Consider the following 20,978-nt stretch of genomic DNA (forward strand, 5'->3'; position numbering starts at 1 on the left):
CAAAAGATGAAAGGCTGCTGAAATAGTCTAGGTCAAGTGCTTTAAATGTTTATTCCTTTCAGGTTCAATAAGACAAGTGAGAGACTGTAAAGCGCTTGAGGGACAATGTGAGCTGAATGACCAATGACTGAAGTGAAGTTCTTGTCCGGATGTGTGTTTGTGTGTGGGACCTGACCTTGGACTGGAAGTCTCATTAATCTGTCAGTACGTGAGAGGAAGGCTGATGACATACCTTGCTCATCCAAGACTTGCGCTTGCACATGGTTTTTCTCCTCTTCACCACCTCCCACAGCCGTCTTTGCCCTATCAAAGAAAGCAAATGAGAGAATGTTATTTTATGAATATTGCGGTTTCAGAACAAGTTCAGCTTTATCAACAGTGACATTGTGACATGCTGACAATTACCACAGATAAAAAAAATGACTTACTGTATTCTTCAATCAAGCAAACATTGTGGTTACAGTAAAAGACTTACAATGTGTATGAAGCAAACCAATGAACTTGAATAAAAATTCAAATGGACAATGTTACTTACAACCTGTGCAAAGTTGTGAAGCTGATAAACCTTGTAATTGTCACATGATATGTGCAAGGACACTAGAAAGGGTTTTCGGTTTATCCACCCTAAGGAATTACTTCTGTAATAAATTAACATAAATGTATCCACATAGAACAGAGGTGTCTCAAGGGTAATTTAGATAAATTACAGCTCAAATAAAATTTTTGTACAGGTTTAAACCCTCCAGAATGCTTTGTCCAATGGAACAACATTACAATAAGTGATTTTGCTTGATTTTACAAACTGAAGAATGAGTCAAATCACCCTCTGTAATCAATCCTGTCAATGCAGCTTAATCCAAAAAATAATTGAATCACTTGACTTCTAATTTCAAATCTATTTCTACAAACAGTTCCTGTTTAGATAAAAAAGTTGAATCAGGGAAAGAGAAACCAAAAGAAACTGAAAAAGAGTGAGAAAAAGATGAAGAGAGGGTAAAATAGGACACGTGCCAAAAGGAGATAAAAGTGAGAGTAGTAGAAGAGCCGTGTAATGAGCTTGAGATGGGCAATAATCGGGCCGGCTTAAGGGAAATTTCAAAATTCACTTCAGGTATCACAAAGGCTTAATGTGCGTGACTGATCTGACAGACTTTTAAAACTACTGCTGGGTTTACCACTGTAAAAAAAAAAAAATCTTTACAGATAGGTTTCATCAGTCTATACTGACTGCGTCCTGTTGTATTAAAAAGCTTGTGTACAAACACCGTTTCAGTTTTCAGAAACTTTTCAGAAACTTAACTCTATGGCCGTGCTCCTGGTTTACTCCTGGTATCACAAGTAGATGAGGGAGACACATTCCTGTTTACACCTGGTGTTTTAATCTGTCTCTTTTGTCCACTTTCAACTACTTCTGTCCTAATTTATCCGAAGGGAGGGTCTTTGGCAGAGGTAAATGTAGGGGCTTTGTCAGATCTTTCAATCTAATGGACGAAATAAGCTCACGCATTTTACATATGAACGCGCCCGGAGACGACAGAAAAACATCCGGAGAGTATCAACATTCGTTTCTGCTCTCATAGACGCAAGACGACGGCAAATGCTTCGAGTGCGTGTTAGAAATCAGAAATGGTGAGTGATCATCGTGCTTGGTACGTTTTTCATCTTCAAATCAAACTTGGGTCTACAGCCAACAAAGTATAAATCCCGTCTGGCTAGCGCACTTCCATAATGTTTACTCATTAGGTCAGTAGCAGAGAACAGACGGTCTCTTGTGGCTGTTCGAATGCATTCGAACACGTGAGTGTTTACACAACGAAAGCAATCCGGTCAAATGTGTTTTCGACTATCTCTGGAATTGGTCGAAAGTGAACAAGCTCAAAACGTTTTAGACCCCATTTACACCCGTTTTTAGCGTCGTCCACTTGTGATCCGATCGACCAAAACGCATCTTAATACCAGGTGTAAACAGGGCCTATGAGAAATTATTCAACCAATTTAGACCTGGTGACCTTCGGATTAAGGTGCTGACATCGGTAGACAAACAGAGGCGCTTTGTCATTCTTAGATCAGGCTTCACAAAGCTCTACCTTTAGTGAAAAAAATAAAAATACATTAAAGTGAATCATTAAAGCCAATAATAATTATAATCTATTAAAATACTAGCATGTAGTTGTCAACAAGTTTTAAGTTTAATTTTAAGTTTAAATAAGTCAAGGAAAAAGTCGGTAATACAAGTAAGAAAAAAGAAACATTAAAAGTATAGAATAAAGCTTATTAAAGCTACTAAACGTATTGAGACAACAATGATTTGTTTTTGTTTTTTTTTTCCACTCTTTTCAGTGTTGCTGTGGCAGATCTATAGTCTCCGTTTACATGACTCATGTACAATGCTCAGACCTAAAAGGAAATAAATTTAAAAAAAATCTGTCCATTGCTATAGTTATCACTGTGTCAATCACACTTAAAATCATAAAAAAATTGGTTTGCATCTCTGCATAAGTGTCGATGCCGGATCTCTGTGTGAAGTGCCTTGTGGAAAGTATTATTTGTGATAAAGCTACAAGCAAAACACCTTGGTTGGACTCACCGGGCCGGCCCATACCAATCTTCTCCAGGTCCTCATTCTTCACATAGTCAAAGTGAGAGAGACGTGTAACGTTGAGCTCATCACGGATGCGCAGGAAGTACTGCTGCAGTTGCACTTCCATCAGCAGCTCCAGCAGCCACTCAGTGCCCTCCTCACACTGCATACTGCTGCCCAGCTTCTGCACAGAAAGACACACACCAATGAAGTCAACAGAGCGATTCCCCATAGGCCATGACTCTCCCAAAACACCAGAAGCAAACATGTTCAAGCCATTCCCAACTAAATAAATTCCCTAACCACTAGGCTGGCCAAAAATAAAAAGGTGGTGTCCATCTAGACAGCAACAAGTGACCAAGTCCAAAAGTGTGATTGAGCATTTAACATGCTATTAATGATTCAGCTCAGAGTGTGCGGCAACAACAGCTCATAAAAAAACTATACAGTTGGCTTTCACTGTTCAACCGTGGTGAACATCTGGTAAGCATACACACACACACACACACACACACACACAAACGAACACGCACACCTGAAGTTCATAAAAGACAGATGGCATTGGCCCTGGCCCAGGCCACATGTGCTGAGTCGCTCTCTAAGCTTTTTAATTCCTCCCAAAAGGAGCATCTCCACACCTCCAAAACTAACCCGCTAACACAGGCCTTACCTTTCCACAGCAGCTGCTGCATCTCCAATTCCACTTCTGACCCAATTAAAAACGTTTCCATAAAAATCATAAGCACTCAATTCCCAAGTCCCAAAGTCCTTATCACCTTTCAAAGAATGAACATCCACGCTCCTTTTAAGCTCCTGTTTTGTAACAAGGGGAACAGATGAATGGAACAGCAAACGGATGGAAGAACACTGGCACCGGTGCTTTGAAGCTCTGGGACAACTAAAAGTGTGCTACTGTTTTCCATGGTCTGCTTTTGTGCTTGTTCATGTTTCTGTTGGAGCGTATTGGACATCAGCTGCTTTCAATTTCCAATCTCTCCCTCCCACTGCACTCCTTCACACTGGTGTTCTTTCACTCTGACACACTTTCCTTCTCTGGAGGCCTTGTGGTCAGTCACGTCTTAACAAAATTAAGGCAATAGGGAGGAAGCAGAACAATCTTGCGATCAGAGAGATGCAGAACCTCCTTGCCCTTTTGAATGACATTGTGCGCTTGTGCGATCATGGAACTTTTACGCTTTTGTTCTTGAGACTTTTACATACAATGAAACTGCATATGGTGTGTGTGCAGCTAACTATAACAGACTGTTAAGATTGCATACTGTAAATGACAGAAAGCTTACAATAGCAAAACATTTGTAAACATGGGTCTGTGCTTTGATTGTAATGCTAATCCATGTTGGAAACTGTTTCAGACAGAATCAGTTCACTCAATATGCAATGCCACAAAGTAACGAACAAGCAGCTGTGAGGGATTGTAGGGTAAAAATTCTCTTGATGTGTTGAAATTGAGGCTGTTAAATCAAAGTTTTTAATCAAATTATTTACATGATATGCCAATGAATTGCAATTAATTACAAATAAACAATTTCTGAAAAACCACCTAAATGAAAATAATTCAAAAGACATTGCACAACTGTGAAAGAAACAAACATCTGATCTAACAGGGGGGAACATTTATTTAATAGTCAATATATTGTGTGTTTATTCGGTCACTGGCTTACAGTTCACAACAACCCAGTCAATTGGTTTCAATCAATTGAGTTGTGTCAATTTGTCAAAGTTAGACTAAGAGGCTGTTCACGTCACACAGGATGTGTCATTGTGTTCTGTCAGTGCTCTTTTTAAATAGTTGGTCTATGTGCAGACAGAAGTCTTCAGATGTTGCTGATTTGTGAAAGAGGCGGAAGCTTGCCAAGATGTGTGTGTAAAACAAGGGGTTACAAAGTCGACAGGTTTCTTGAATGAGTGTCAGGAAGGTTAGAGAGCATAAGTCGTCTTCTGTGGCCAAAGTGCTTCCTCTGTTGATGCATGAAAAGCCATGGGTCATGGGGGTCAGGGCCTTTTTGACATTCATTTAACCATCAATAACTTTCAGAATGTAGTCACACACTGAAATATTTGTGAAATTCTCTCCCTTTCATTCTCTCTTTAACTACAAGTATGAGCATTACTAATAGTAGGGCCCTATGATTTCCATGATGCAGAGATAAAAAAAATCCATACAAATGTAATTTACTGTATATTGCTGAATGTCATAGAATTTGACTTAAGAATTTTCAAATTAAAAATCCAGTAAAAATTGAAAACACAGAATTTAGGAACTCATTTCATAGGGCCCCATAATAGTGATGCTTGCCTTAACAAGTGCCACTAAAAATAGCTAAGTAGGAGTTAATATGGACAAAATAGAGTGTCACAAATCCAAATTACTAAACATCTACAAGCACCCACATCCCTCCCCACACACTGAACTTCCCAGCAACATTTAACACTTCACACTGGGAACAATTCCAACGTCATGTCCAAATATGGCAATAGTTTCTGTCTACTTTGCATGTTTGCAAACTTAAAGGTCTTGATGCAAAAGTTCAAATCTCTGAACTAGGCATGTGCGATATACAAGGGTAAACCGATGTTTTGGACCATCTTGCTGCACAGTCACAAACTATTTTCGACTATCTTGCTGTGTGTCTTATCATTTGAATGTGTTTTTAAGCCTACAAGGTATAAGAGTTAAAAAAAAAAAAAGTTTGAAAAGTTATGTTTCATTGAAAGAGAACTCATTTCAGTATATGTGCAACTGAGAGATGATTTCTGTGCGCACACACACCTTGAAACGCGCACACAAAGCCGCAGCTCATAAAGCATGCGAGTACTGAACGGAGTTGTTTTTGGTGCTTTATTGGGCTTGAACGGTCAAATGCACACACTTGTGTGACAAAATGCCCGTTTGCTAGGGCTGGGCAAAACAAATATATTTTTCGATTAATATTTTTTAAAAACTGTGGGCGATTCGATATCAATTCTCAAAAGCCCCTAATACATATTATTTTTCCATATTTATTTCCACAAAAATTGAACAAAATCTGATTGATGTTAATCCTATTACTAGTCTTCTCCACTAGATGTCATCCTATTATTTACCTTGCGAGATTTTACAGCAGGGACCTTGTCATTCACTCTGTGCCTAACATGGTGGATACAGGTTCGCCTTTCAGCATGAAAGACGTCCAAGAGGGTTGAAGGACCTGTCAGTGTCCCGATCGGGCCAGTGCTGCATGGTCACGAAAATGTATCATTTGCATGTGTTTTCAAGCCTTGCCAATTTAAGCATTCAAACGAAAGAGCTCGCTCGAGCTGTGTGCGAAAGTTTGTGAGCGCACACACCCTAAGCAGAGGGCAGGGGTGGAAGTAACGAATTACAACTACTCGTGTTACTGTAATTAAGTAATTTTTTCAGGTACTTGTACTTTGAGTATATTTTTAAATATGTAATTTTACTTGTACTCATGTACATATTAAGCTAAGTAATCTACTTCGCTACTTGTAAAATCACATTTCGTTACTGAGTACAATTTGAATTAATATTCAAATCTTTGACCGGCATTTAGTCTTTACTACCTTTCTGGGCCTTGAAACTGCTAATTACACTGAAGCTTTATGTGGGGTCAGAAAGCTCTCGGATTTCATCAAAAATATCTTCGTTTGTGTTCCAAAGATGAACGGGTTTTACGAGTTTGGAACGACTTGAGGGTGAGTAATTAATGACAGAATTATAATTTTGGGGTGAACTAAGCCTTAAACACACACTGCATATAAAAATGCAGTGCTGTCATATTTTGAATACCTCAAATTTATATAAAAACTTATTTGTTCTTATTTTATTACTGACTGTTTACTTGTCTTTTTTGCAAATTCAATTCAGTTTGAAATCAAGCTTCCTTGTGCTGTGTGTGAGGTATTGCAACAGAGTTTCCCTAATGTAATGTTTAAGTTAGATTATTGTAATGTTTATTGATCAATGTTTAAATATGTAAACAAAAGCCTAAATTAAAATCCGTTCATCGTATAAAGAGGACATGTCTCTTCAGAAGAATTAAACTTTTCCATTCAAATATATTACTGTTACAATGAGTTTTGTGCTTTTTGAAGCTTGAAAATAATGATTGCCTTGACAAAATGGATGGACAATTTTGATATAAAAATATTTAGTATGTGGTGGTTTTCCTGATGGTATTGAAAATTATACCAAATATTGACATTTTTCAAGGTCTCATATTGAAGTTAGAAATTCCAGTATTTTCAGTACTCTTTCTTTCCACCACTGGCGGAGGGTGTATTCTTAATTTTTGCTCTTAATGTTAATCAAACTACAAAAGACAGAAATTGCTCCCTAATCTTCCCTGAATAACGTTTTTGTAACTTTAATGAGGATTTAACTTTAATTTGTACAGTGAAGATTATTTGCAATTTACATTAGTTAGTAGTTTTAGCTATGGTATTGAAATTGGAATCGAGAACTGTTCAATTTTAATGTTATCTAAAATTTGGGGTGTCATAACCTTATTACAATAGAAGATACATGGGTCAAAAACAACAAAAACAATAACTATTTTATTCATTTATTACTTTTTTTGTGGTGGGGCCAGTGAAAATTTAATCATTGAATTCATTGAATCGAATCGAGAATCTAATCGAATTGAGACCTGTGATCACCTGTATCAATACCCATCCCTACTCTTTGCGAGTATCCTCATAAGTTGTCTATGTCTTAAGTAAACGTAAACAGTTTTGTTGTAAAGCAGCCTAACATGGGCTATCTGCTACCATCTGTGACAATAATGTTAAATCTCACATTGATCTTGACTGAATCACTTTTGTAACTTTCATAAGAATTTAAATTAGAAATACATACATTGTGTCAAGTGATACATTTTCTAGTGCTTGAAGTTTTTCAGTTTTTCTATTGTAGTTTGTCCTATTTCTTGTAAATAGTTTTTTTGTTTTATTTTATCATTGATTTTTTTCATATACTTGTGTTAGTTAGACTAGTATTAGTTTTTTTTGTGATATTGAAATTGGTGACAAGAATTATGAAATTTCAATGGTATCAAAAAAATATATATCAAAAACTCTGAACATACAGGAAACATCTCTCCTGTGAAAAAGATTAGGGGGAATGTGTGAAAGAGGAAACCAGGTCTCTTTAGAGACTTCTAGAAAGTGTTCATTGAGATGAGTAGCTGATGATGGAGAGGGAAAACACTTGCCCTGTGGGCAAAGTGGGTCAATGTGTAGTTGCTGCCAGCAACGTGTCTGTCAAAACTACAGAGTGAAATCTGTTACAACCTTGTCTTTAATATGAATGCTCGTAGTCTGACAAATCCATCTGCTAATTCAAGCAAGCAATGAGTCCTCACAGCCACAGTGGCAATGCATCCATAAAATGTCTGGCTCAATTGTGATTTTTTTTTTTTTTTTTTTTTTTTTTTTGGTGTCTGAACCACCTGATCTTGAGATTGATGTGTGGTCATGAAGGCTGCATCCCATAACTTAACTTTTTTTCAATGCATCCTTACAAGTAACATGCTAAATAGGAACTGTGTTTGGTCTTGGTACAATGACCGTTGTGAGTCTCTGTGAGTATAGTTAGAAGCTGGAGTAAATGTCCTTCATGATTCTGAATGGATTATTAGAGTAGATTTTTTACATTTTCTATTTGCTTAAAATGTGCATCAAGTGGCAGTTTGCATTCTTATATTCCATCTGTTAAATATTTAATCACTGCACATGCATGATATGCATATATATGGTCATTGTCACAATGTGCTTTTTCATTTTAAGATGCTGTTACATTAAAAAGAGTTCTTTAAAAAAAAAAATAATAATAAAAAAATTATATATATATATATATATATATATATATATATATATATATATATATATATATATATATCTTGAGATTTCAGTATCGCGTTCAACTTTGTTTTGCTCCTTTTTGTGTCCAGTTCTTTAGTCTGAGCTACAGGCGCCAATCCAAAACTGAATTCAGCCTATAATTATAATTATTATTCATAATAATATGCATCATGGTATTATCATTTTAAAAATACAGTGGTGCCACTAGGATTCAGAAGCTTGGATATTACCCAAGCACAGGTACACTATAATGCTAGTGGCAACAAGTTAAGCTTGTGCAGTGTGAAGTGTTAGAAAGCTGTAGCCTCTAATCCCAAGGGAACTACATCCATGGCCCTTGGGCTAAGGCCACGAGTTACAACCAAGAGTGGTTACACCCTTCACACAAACTTAAGAAAAAACATTACAAGAGTGAATTAATAGATGCAAACTGAATAGTATATGCATGCCAAACAAACAAAACACAAACACCTGACTGTTGAGACTGCATACATAAATAAAGGGTGGACTGTTAGGACAAGTTATGCAATGTGAAGGTCTGATGTATTGTTGGGGATAAGGCTCTGGTATGATCTGATGATATCCATGCACACAGCTAAGCTCTGGCACATGTGTAAAGGCATGGTGTGGTTTCACACCAACACAGATGCTGAACTAACATGTCAGTCCTGAAATTCCCAGATCCATTATTCATACTGAAACCTAGCATGCTCTGCACAAGAGAATAAAAAACAGACTTACTCTGTACACATGGAAATGAGCAAGAAAAGGGAATGATTTTTTGAGCTTGTCAAAACGACGCATCTTGAGTTCTAAGAGACAATCCACAAAAAAGTCAAGCTAAGCGTCCGAGACTCTTTTGTTGGAGAACAAGGTCCGAGATGAAGAGACACCACTCCAAAACTGTGAAGGTCTCCTCAGTTTGAAGGTCTCCTGAAGTTGAACAGCCCACATACTACATTCCATCACGGGCAATCCACATTAAGCTCCTTTAACCGAAGATCACTGCTAGTCTGTAGAACTTGTATGCAGGGGGGACCGTGTGGGGAAAGGCAAGAAAACACCAGAGAGGTTCGCCAAAGGGAACTGTTCACTTGGCAGCCTAGTTAGAACATCTCAAAACCAAGTTTACACTGAGGCTGTGGAGCGAGTCAGAAGTCCAGAGTCAGAGTGCAAGGTGAAGTCCTTATCGCAAAAGTATTTTGCAGAATGTACTGGAGTCAGTTGCCTCAGTTGCCAATTCCTCTATCCATTTGCTCAGTCCACCAACCAGCTATTAATAGGACGGTTTCTTCTATTCCCAAATCCCTCACTCAGATGACAGCCACAGTGAAAGTGATAAGAGAATCAGAAGAGCTGCAAAGCCCAGACAAAGTCGTCCCTAAGTGCTTCTGTGGTCTGCTTGGAAGAGGTACTGACTTTTTTTTTACTTTTTGCATGTTTGTGTCAGAGGGGACGTGTTGTTCTGGAGCAGGAGGAGCGTCTAGGACTTTCTCTTTTTCTCTCCCCCTAGTGCGTGACTGTGGAATTCCTGCAACTCGCAAACAGACGCTGGGGAAGTGCCCCTTCTCTTTCCCTCTCTCTCACTCTCCCTCTCCTCCCTCCATCAGCCTGTGCCCGGGACAGAGAGACTATGGTATTCGGATGGAGGAGCATTTGATCGTGAGCCAAAAGGTCAGATTTAACTGCAGGACGGAGAGCTCATTTCCTGTGTTCCTCCCATATGTTGGGCTTTTAACAAATCCCCCTCCTGAACACCACCATATCCCCTCCTATCTCTGGCTCTCACCACATCTTTCTTTTATATTCACTCTCTCTCCCACTCTGCTCTCAAGTCCCACATGGCCTGACTTTTCTTCTTTATTTGGTTCGCGGCATTCTCCTTCCTCAATCCCTCTAAAAATGTTATCTCAACCTCTAGTAAACAAACATTCAGAATTTTATCTCCTTTCTCTTCCCCCTCCGAATGTAAAGGGGACATTTTGGCTTAAATCACCCCTAGCAGAATAAACCATGTTTTATTTACGTCCTTTCTCCCTCCCTCATTCCCCATTCGTTCATCAAGCCCACAGACTAAACCAGATGTGCAACATTTTAAGGGATAAACAAACTGTACAATGCCGGTTGAACTGTGGTGGTGTTTTTTTTCCAGGAGCAAAAGGGAAGATGAGGTGAGCAAGGACAGATGCAGTAAAGCGGGGCCCTGTGTGTCATAAACAGTCTGCCTCCAATTACTGCCCTGAAACAAAGAATTTCCAGCGCTGCTTCAGACCGAGCGGCTAATGTAGTAGGAATTTTCTGGAGACTTATTGAAGAACGAGCTTTATTTAAGCAAGTGAATGGGGAAAAAAATTGGTAGTGCTAGCACAGCTGTGAAGGAGGGGAAAGTGTGTGTCCCTGTGACTGAGCTCAAACATTTGTTTGAAAATTTAAACCAGCTGTTCACTGTAGACACTGTAGGTGTCGTCGTGTCTGGTCAATTTATCTTACAGAGGTTTTTTTTGTCCCTTGCCAAAGTGACCTATGTCTTACTCATAGGGGGTATTAAGCAGGGGTGTTGAAATTAGTCGTTGTATCGATGCATTGCGATGCGGACGTGGGCTATTCTGCATCAATGCAGTAATAGACAATCGATTACGGCCTACTGATGTTTCTCTGACGTCATTCGTCACATAGGCGCTTCTTGCGCTAGCGTAAAATGGCGGAGGGAGGTGAAACACGAAAGCGAGCAATAAAAAAATGCACCCATTATTTTTTAATTTACAGCGTGTGCGAGTGTGTGCATGTGAGCGTTATTGTAACTTAAGTGCACTTGACAGTTTCATGCGCTTTTAGTATTTACTAGTGTTTGTTGTTTGTGTAAATGGTCCAATTGTCTGCTGTGTGTTCAGACTTAAGTTCAAACTTAAGACTTAAGTTTGATGTTTGCTACATTAAGAAAGTGAACTTTCTTGGAGCAGATACAATAAAAAGGGAGTTCATATATTTGACTGCTTTTATTCATTGACGAAAATGTAGGCATGTGCAGTAATATTAAAAAGTGAGGATGCAACACATCGTGATATTGAATCGAAGACATGATAATTGATGTGATGATTCACATCCGTAGAATTAAGACAATATTTTCTGTAAAGCTGATGTAAACATCACACACTGTGAAAAGTGCCATACAAATAAAACTGATTTGACCTGAGTATAGTTCACCCAAAATTAAACATGTTGTCATGAAATATGGTAAACAGAAGTTTAAGAACAAATCTCACTGGGTCTCATGCATCAAGCAAGTCTGACATTCTGTTTACCCTATTCGAAACGCTTCATGTATGTGCGGCGTTGACCAATGTTTAAATGCAAAAAAGCCTAAATTATTCAATATGTCATATAATGTGACCATATCTTTTCAGTACACTTAGATTAAAGTGCTTTATTAATACACTCAAAAAAAATATTTTTGCCTCTTGTTCAACTTTATGAATAAAATAAGCTAAAGTAACACGATTGTTTAATATTTTGTCACAACTTAATTTAATTGTGTTCAATCAACCTAATATATTTAAAACTGAAGTTTACTTAATTTGTGTGAAAACTACATGAATAATCTTTGTTGACAACTAACTGGGCAGTGGATCTGTAGTCCCCAGCATGCTTTGCAAGGGACTGCATTAGGAGGGTAAATTTAGGGATTTAAGTGTTATTTTATGTGTTTTTCTGTAAATGGAAAGATGTTAGTTAATGTTAGTGTTTAATATTCAGTTTTGTTAGAAACTTAGAGGACTTTCTGTTATGTTTTTGAATTTTGTGGTTACCATTATGCAGAAGAGTGGCGACTGTGTTTAGCTTAAGGCTGTGGGCACTCAGTATTCACTATACATGCAATAAACCTCTTTCGCAAAGTGGTGTTAATTTAAGTGAACAAAATTAATTATTTAATTAATTTTGAACACTCAAAAGCTATTCTTTGAATGAATGTAATTAAATCATGGAAAGGATTTCCATGTGATTGGCTTTCTTACAGCATTAAGCACTTTTGTTAGGCTAACTTAAATTGCATAGATTGGATCAACTTTATTAACTAGTGTAATTGTACTACTGTAAAATAAGTTGGATTCAACTATATTTAATTAAGTTGAATGCAATTTAAGTAAATTAGTTGGTCCAAAACATTGCAAATTAGTTGGGCTGACACTATTAAATTAAGCTGTGCCCAACCATAGTAAATAAGTTGAATCAACCTTAATAAATTAAGTCCCAACGTAAGTACATTAAATTGGAATAACAGAATTGCATAATGCTGAAATAAAGCAAGTTAATCATGTGGAAATCCTTTCCATGATTTTTTTATGTTCATTCAAAGAGTTATTTTGAGTGTATGGATTACTTATACAACGCTTTTATAAACTTTTTGAAGCTTGAAAATTTCAAATGGATGGGGGGGGGGATTAGTATTAAAAATATCTTCATTTGTGTTCTGAAGATGAACAAAAGTCTTATGAACAACAGACAGAATTTTCATTTTTGATATTTTGCATTATACAAATGTAAACACCAAAGAAACAAGGTGATGGTGTCGTCATCAAGGAACACTTTCTTCTATGTGCATTTGTGTATGTGACCTGTAGTTACCACCACTGCTTTGCACATTTGGACCTCACACTTCACCTCTATATGTAGCACATCACAGAGAAGACAAATCCTCCCTCGCTCTAATGTCTGCCTGCAGGATTCTACGATGGTCCATGTCAAACCAGCATCAAACCTGATAAATGGAATCAGAGCCCTACTCTGTTAAACCCATAAGACTACTTAATTGCTTATTCGAGCCAACTCAACGTTTTTTTACAGAAATAGTTTTTGTAGTGGTCAGATGGATCACTTGTTTACAGGCTGCGGAGCTCTAATGAACCACCAGAAGGCAGCAATACACAGAAGTGCTAGTGACCTGTGGCATTTGAATGACACCCAGTAACGTCAACACTTCAGACCTAGAAGATACTTTACATTTACTCATAAATCAGCTATATCAATATGACAGATAATGCTTTACATTTAGCACGACCATCCCAATAGCACACACAGTGTTGAAGGGATCCCAGATTATTTACTCTCCCCCAGAATGCAGATGAAATATCCATAATCTTCTCTAAAGTCCAGTAAGCTCATCTGGAAATGTCATGCAGACAGAAGACAGAAACAAAAAAACATCGAACACAGCTAAAAAGACAACACATTCTTCTGTTTACATACTGAATATGCAGCTCAATTCTTCAGCACACAGCTTTAAAGATGTGAAAATATATTCAGAAATAAATAAACTTCCATACAGTATTTCAGAGAGAAACAATATTCTGAATATTCTGCAATAAATGTAGAGCATGACTTGATTTAATCCACTGGATTTAATCGGATCAAGCTAGAAAATTAAAGTACTGAATTGTAGTTACTTGTTTAATAGCAAGATTAACACTCTTTCTCAGGAGTTGTCCTCACAGACAAACACATGCAATTCCCCTGTAATGATCCCCATATAGTCTCCTTCACACAGAATCCCTCACATATTTTTCCTTCAGAAAAATCTCCAGAAAAATCACGGTAACTTGTCAAGCATTGCATGATTTTGTTCATTACCAGAGCTTTCCCATGTTCCTCTCATCCTCTCATAAACAACTGCACTAATGTATTTGGGTGCTGCACAGAATAATCTCCACAGATGGTGAGCAGTTCCCTGGTCTAGTTATTTTATAGTTAAAGGGGTTGCACAGTTTACAAAGATGCTGGGATTAATCCCAGTAAAGATATTTGGGTCTGATTCAGCAAAAAATTGTTCTGAATATTGGCCTGCATTCACACAGTGCATTCAAATTATTTATTATTTTATTCTTGAATAAACATTTCAAAGAACAGCATTTATTTGAATAAAAAATCTTGGTGCCACTTTTGATCAATTGAATGCATCCTAGCTGAAAAAAATAAATATTTAAAAAAAATTTAAAGGTCTTACTGGCCTCTAACTTCTGACCAGTAGTGCGTGTATGTATATATTGTGTGTGTGTGTGTGTGTGTGTGTGTGTGTGTGTGTGTGTGTGTGTGTGTGTGTGTGTGTGTATCTATGTATAGGCTATATGTATATATATATATATATATATATATATATATATATATATATATATATATATATATATATATATATATATATATATATATATATATATATATATATATATATATATATATGTATATATATATATATGTATATATATATATATGTATATATATATATATATATATATATATATATATATATGTATATATATATATATATATATATATATACACACACACACACGCATGCATACATACATACAGTACTATATATACACACTACACTATACTAGCGTAGCCGAGCACCACCCAGAGCAAACAATGCCATGTAAACACCAGATGCTGTTGTTCTGACTAAAAAAAATGACAACAACAGCAGAACACAGTCTTTCTCATCTCACACGCTCTTTGGCCAAAAACCTGTGTGTGCGTGAGACCAGAAAAGGAAAATTTAGAGCATCCACCACCATGCTAATCAGAATACCACACATCACATGACGAATCATCCACATGTGGGTTACTGTAACATCTTACAGACACACTGACACACATACCAGAAGTGTGAGCGTCTACTTAGTGGTTAGTCAGTGTTTATCCACCTTTGAGCATGCAATTCTGACTGTACACAGATACAATAAGCTTGGATGTGTAATGGACAATAAAACAAATGAAAACACTACAAATAGACATTCAAAATAGGTAACACCAACAAAACTGTTATCAGTTATCTAGGCAGTCTGTAATACCTCGTCTTCATCGCAATCGCTGGGCAGACGCTGGTATTCTGCCACGTCCCCCATGTTAAGGTCAAACGAAGAGTCCAGCTGTGTTGCTCGTCCAGTTCAAATCGACATGGATGTGGCCTGATCTTTCGCCCACAGGTGACACCACTGATTTTTGCTCCTCATAAGAGGCTGCTGCTCCTGGTTCCTTGAAATCTGGTCAGTGTGTATTTGTATGTGATGCCACACTATCAGTTAGAGGAGTCAGTCCATCACATCCATAAGCATTTCCCAACTCTATTGTGTACAAAGCAGAAAGCACATTCTCTCTCACTCCGCTGTTTTTCAATTGGGCTCCTTCATCTGAAACGCTCCATCCCTCCCTCTCCTCCTTTCACAAACAGCTGTGTGCGGTGGCAGGTTTTTTTAATGGAGTCCTGATGCCTGGGCTGATGCCATGGGCTAATCCCTTGTTATTGTTGTTATGTTTTCCTCTCTAATTTCTCCCTCCTTTTCTTTCCTCTCGATCTTTAAGCCCTGGCTGCCGGTCTCCGCTGCTGCAGTAAGTGGTTGCCCCCGACAACAGTGGCTACCTCGTCAAGTGCACTCACCAGTGAGCAGTGGGCTTGAGGCTCTCAGCCAATCAGAATGCACGCAGGCGCTGCTTGATGAAGAGGCTTTAATCCGGCAAGTGAGTGCGTTAGAGAGAGAGTAATAGATGGAGAGGGAGAGATAAAAATCAGGGCCATCTGGGAACCCACAGTCCATGCATTTAGATGGATGAATCCATCCGGAGGTGACGGGTAGTCCGTTTGCTTCCTCCTGTCTCCTAATCTCTCCACATTCTCTCTGAGCAGGCTTAATGTGTGGCCAATCTGCTGTTTTTCAGTCCACCCAACCAGAAGTCTTTCCTCATCTGACCCAGGGAGGCAAAGACTGAACTAGGATACCAAAACAGCTGCTGTGTCAGCTCACAGCGCTCAGTATTAATGCAGATTTGCCCAGCACATCTGGAGAATAGAGTTAGTCTATGTACGTCCAGGCAAGTTTTTCAGTCTAGGGCATTAATGTGATTTTTTCCTCATAACAGAATTGTCGGTGCCACATGCACACTGCAGTCTCAGTGCTGTAAGCTATGACTGAAACATTTTCCACCCAGGTGTGAACAGTACACTCTGTTCCTCTGACAACCATCACAGACACACTGCCAAGCCACTCTCTATTTCTCTCTCATCCATCCAGAAGGTTTCATATGTAAATATCTGGGTCCTTCCTTTCCCGCGAAAGCTCATTTGAAACCACCCCAACTATCTGTTCAACAATAGGTCAACAGGAAGCCAGTAAGCGCTCTTCAACTGGGAGTCCTTCTCATGATTCTTCGGTGCAGTTCTTTTTCTTTTTTATAAAAAAAAAGGTTCACTAAGGGATGGTTGAGACTGTTTGCTGGCCTGCGACTGCACATTATTGGTCCTATATACATGCTAAACTACATATTACACAAAACAACACTATGTTTTAGTATTTTTAAGTAGGAATGCATGCAAAAATAAAAAATAACATGCTACATGTTTGTTATGTATTTGAGTTATCTATTATAACGGAGCTCTGTAATTCTCTCATGATCAAGTTCAGCTGATCTCATTGTAAAATTCATGTTTGTTTGATAAGCACTGAAGAAATCAATGGGCTGAAATGTCTGCTCACTGGTCTGTTTTTAACTTTCTGCACTGTGCACTTTTTCATTATGCTAGTTAAAAATATGAAACATCCAGACCTAAAAACATGTTTTTAGTGTGTGTTTGTTTATTCATTCATTCAGTATGCTGACAACATCTGCTGAGGATTTTATTACTTTACAATAAAAATTTCACATTTAAAATGAAAATATTTTGTCTAAAGACTCAAATCAATTGAGTATTAATAAAGTAGGGCTGCTCAATTATGGAAATAATCATAGTCAAGATAATTTTGGTCTATTGAAATCATGACTTATTGAAATGATAATTGGTGGTTGATATACTCAAAGTCTTATTTCATAATATGAGTAATTTTAAATGTAATTTTAAATTTCACAATTATCGATACTTCAGCAAAAACTAATATTTGGTTAATTAATGTAAGTAAAAAGTCCCAAAAACCATTACCTAAGTAAACAGTCAGCAATACAATAAGAACAAAGAAACTAAGTACAAACAATACTGACAAAAAAATACAACAGAATAAAAATCTGATCACTTGATCACTTTTACTCAGGACATGCTAGCTGGCAACAAAGGATTCCATTCATTAAGATAAGCTAAGCTAGCGCCGACCCTGTCAAACTAAAACAGTGCATGCACTGAGACAAAAATGCATTTGCCCACCTATCTAAATGTAGGAAAGAAGGTGAATAAGCCAAATAAAAAAAAACGGTGGAGTGTTCCTCTAAAGCTTTTTCCAGCACATTAAACCACCTTAAATTACATACAATACATAGTCAAAAATATTATTTAGTGTTTTTATCATATTAAAAGAGATGATGCGATAAACAGGCAAAATTGTTTCATAATAGCAGAAGGATCAGATATTTAAGCAAATCACAAGTTTTATTTTTCAAAATGTATCACTGTCTATGTAGATAATGCCTATGAATAATACTTTTCATAATATTAATGTCCAAATATTGCTAACCAGATAATGTGATTTTCAGTATGATTTTCATAATGTGATGTGAAGTTATTTCAATGGCTTGCGCCGCGCGAGGACATTTTGTTGCTGCGTCGACCAAAGCGTGGCGCAGCATTGGCAAGCTTGCGCCAGGGCTGGACTGGTAATCTGGCATACCGGGCAAATGCTTGAATGCGTGCTTTTGGGCCGATACATCTCATACTTTGACGGCCCATAAAACTCGTACATCGGCGGCCCATTCGTTTTGTTTTGTTTAATTGACAGCGCTGGGTTAGTGCCGGTGTAATGCATTGGTCAAAAAAAAGGTAAGCGTTAGTTTTTTTTTCCACTGACAGACCGGCCCATGAAACGCGTAGATCAGCGGCCCATTGGTTGTTATCTTGATTGACACTGGGCTGGCCCAATCACATCATTAAACACCTCCCCCTATGGGCTCTGAGCGAGCGTGCAGTGTCAAGTGTGTATCTGTCAAAATAGTCTGAGAGATGGAGAGGAAACGCAAGGAATGTGCAGAGAAATAGCGTGAAAAATAGATACAGGCCCTTCAAGCAGACGCTGTAAAATGTGTCAAGATATATATGTTTTCTGCAGCAGCAGGACCTTCATCAGCTCCAGTGGCTGATGATGAGGATAGTGAGGAGGATCAGGAGAGAGAGATGAGAAAGTGTAACGTAGAGTCCGCGGTAAGCAGAACTACTTTCAAAACACTTTGGCTATGAGTGTAGGAACCCATAACCCAGTTACAGATTATTTCCACATCTGCATAGTTGACAATTACAGCAATTTGCTAGAAGTTTAATGAGACACGTTTGTATCCATGTTTTCCGCCAAAATAAAAGCTCGATGCAGTTTCCGTCAAAATAAAAGATCATGTGCTTATCTCTTTCAAGTTTAGAAATTAGTACAAAACTAATTATGAAAGTTTTCTTTATTTTTCGGTGCATTATTTTTTACAATATATAGGCTACTATCATGAGATTAATATTATAACTATTATTATGTAGTAGTGTAATATAGACAGACACTGTTATTAAAAGAGGTTTGATTTGTTTTCTTTGTTATACTTGCACACTGAATATGGGTTGGAGCTTTTAATTTTGAACCCTCAAACTGCACCAGATTGATGAATTTAACATTAAAATGCAAAAAAAATTCTTAGGGGGACCATGCCCCCAAACCCCCCTAGAGGTCCACCCACCACAGTTTTACCAAAATTCCTTTGAGAAACACTGTCAATGCAGCTTATAGCTTGTTTTTTGGATTCATCACTGTGGAGTATAGTTCGACTGTATTAATAAATTACAATTTTGTACTTATTTCATCTGTTAACTCTCACTCGTTTATACTCACTCATTACATGGCATTAGCGGTTTTAATGAACAGGAGTTAAACAAAAACATATTCAAAGGCGTGCAAAGATGGGTGGTGTTTATGATCATATGTAGTGGGCCAGTCTGGGCCAAAATGCCAGGGCCGATTTTCTGTCCCAGTCCAGCCCTGGCTTGCGCGCACGTCGTGGTCAAAGTTAAAAATAGTTCAACTTTTGCCGCTACGCTCTGTGATGATTACCCACGCAACCAATAAAAATGGGGCATCCAAACAAGCGTGGAAATCAAACTGAAAACTCCACCTATTTTTGCTCTGGCCAGCGTAGCGCATTCTATTCAGTCAGATAGGTATTTGTTGTGAAAGAACTACAGTTACAATTTCAAGCATTTTCAAGCATTTTATCCAAAATTTAAGCACTTTTCAAACCTTGAAAACATAACATCAAAATTCAAGCATTTTCAAGGATTTCAAGCAGCCGTACGAATCAAAATTATTCAATCCCCATTGCAAATCAGTTTTTTTGGCAAAATTTACAGACTTTCAGCTGTTTGCAATGAACAAATAAAAAAAGTAACTGAAATGGCTCAACACAAATGTTTCAAGTGGTTTCCCCAACTGAAAATGCAACTTTTAATGACTTTTAAAACCCCCCTGAATGAAATCCCTCACAATAGCACAAATCTGCAAAACAGGTGTTGTCTCAAGCTAACTTGATGTAACTAATCAAACTAGGCTTCGTTAGTTGCACCAGTTGTGCTTGAGCTAGAACACATGAAATATCTGAACTGGTTAGGTTTGTTGAATGTCACGTTTGACTGCATGTTCTAAATATGAGGATAAAAAGAAATATGAAAGGAAGGATTCCATTCATTAAGCTAAGCTAAGCTAGCGCCGACCCTGTCAAACTAAAACAGTGCATGCACTGAGACAAAAATGCATTTGCCCACCTATCTAAATGTAGGAAAGAAGGTGAATAAGCCAAATTAAAAAAAACGGTGGAGTGTTCCTCTAAAGCTTTTGGCTCAACACAACCACAGAAAGTCAAAAGAATGGTCCAAAAAGTTGAGAAGATATCATTGCATCCTTCAAAAAAAGGAACAGGATACAAAAAGAAAGCAAAGGCACTAAATGGTCCTAGACACCGTCTAGTTGGCATAGTTTGTAAGTTCAAAGTAAAAGGAAGAGTGGTTACACTACCTGGGTGGGGCAGAAAAAGGAAGCTATCAACGGCTGCAACCAGATTTATGAGAAGACAGGGAAAAACCCTTTAGTGACTGCAAAAGACCTGCAGCCAGACTTGGTGGCAACAGGCACTGAGGTTTCAGCTGCACAGTAAGGCATGTACTAAACGCATGCGGTTTCCATGCCAGAACTCCAAGACTTACACCATTACTGAACCAAAAGCACAAGAAAAGTCGGCTCCAATTTGCTCAAAATCATATAAATAAGCCACAGAGGTTTTGGGATTCTGTTCTGTGGAGCGATGAAACAAACTTTTCGGCCCTATGGATCAGCGGTATGTCTGGAGGAAGAAGAATAAAGGATATGGTGAAAAGAACACTCTGCTTACAGTTAAGCATGGAGGTGCTTGTGATGCTCTGGGGCTGCTTTATATCCTCTGGGACTGGAAGCCTGCAGCGTGTGGAAGGCGAGATGGATTCATTGAAGTATCAGGAAATCCTAGGAGAAAACGTCATGTG

General features: G+C 37.9%; 1 protein-coding gene across 5 annotated transcripts in view; it reads right to left on the reverse strand.

The window, feature by feature from the left end:
* Positions 1–20,978, reverse strand: part of tnk2b (tyrosine kinase, non-receptor, 2b) — a gene marked incomplete at its 3' end in the record, with an annotated part of 80,079 nt that overhangs the window by 21,006 nt on the left and 38,095 nt on the right. For 2 of the 5 annotated variants that reach the window (XM_081375030.1, XM_081375031.1), the window contains 2 exons: positions 2,573–2,765; positions 233–303 (listed from right to left, as the gene is read on the reverse strand). In XM_081375030.1, the coding sequence (XP_081231156.1) occupies positions 233–303; positions 2,573–2,750 (249 nt within the window). In that variant the 5' untranslated portion in view covers positions 2,751–2,765. Of the gene's footprint in view, positions 1–232; positions 304–2,572; positions 2,766–9,202; positions 9,860–20,978 lie in introns of those variants that run through there. The other 3 variants (XM_081375029.1, XM_081375028.1, XM_081375032.1) reach the window with 3 other exon arrangements.

The sequence above is a fragment of the Scardinius erythrophthalmus genome (assembly GCF_964197995.2).
Source record: "Scardinius erythrophthalmus genome assembly, chromosome: 9".
Lineage (NCBI taxonomy): Eukaryota > Metazoa > Chordata > Actinopteri > Cypriniformes > Leuciscidae > Scardinius > Scardinius erythrophthalmus.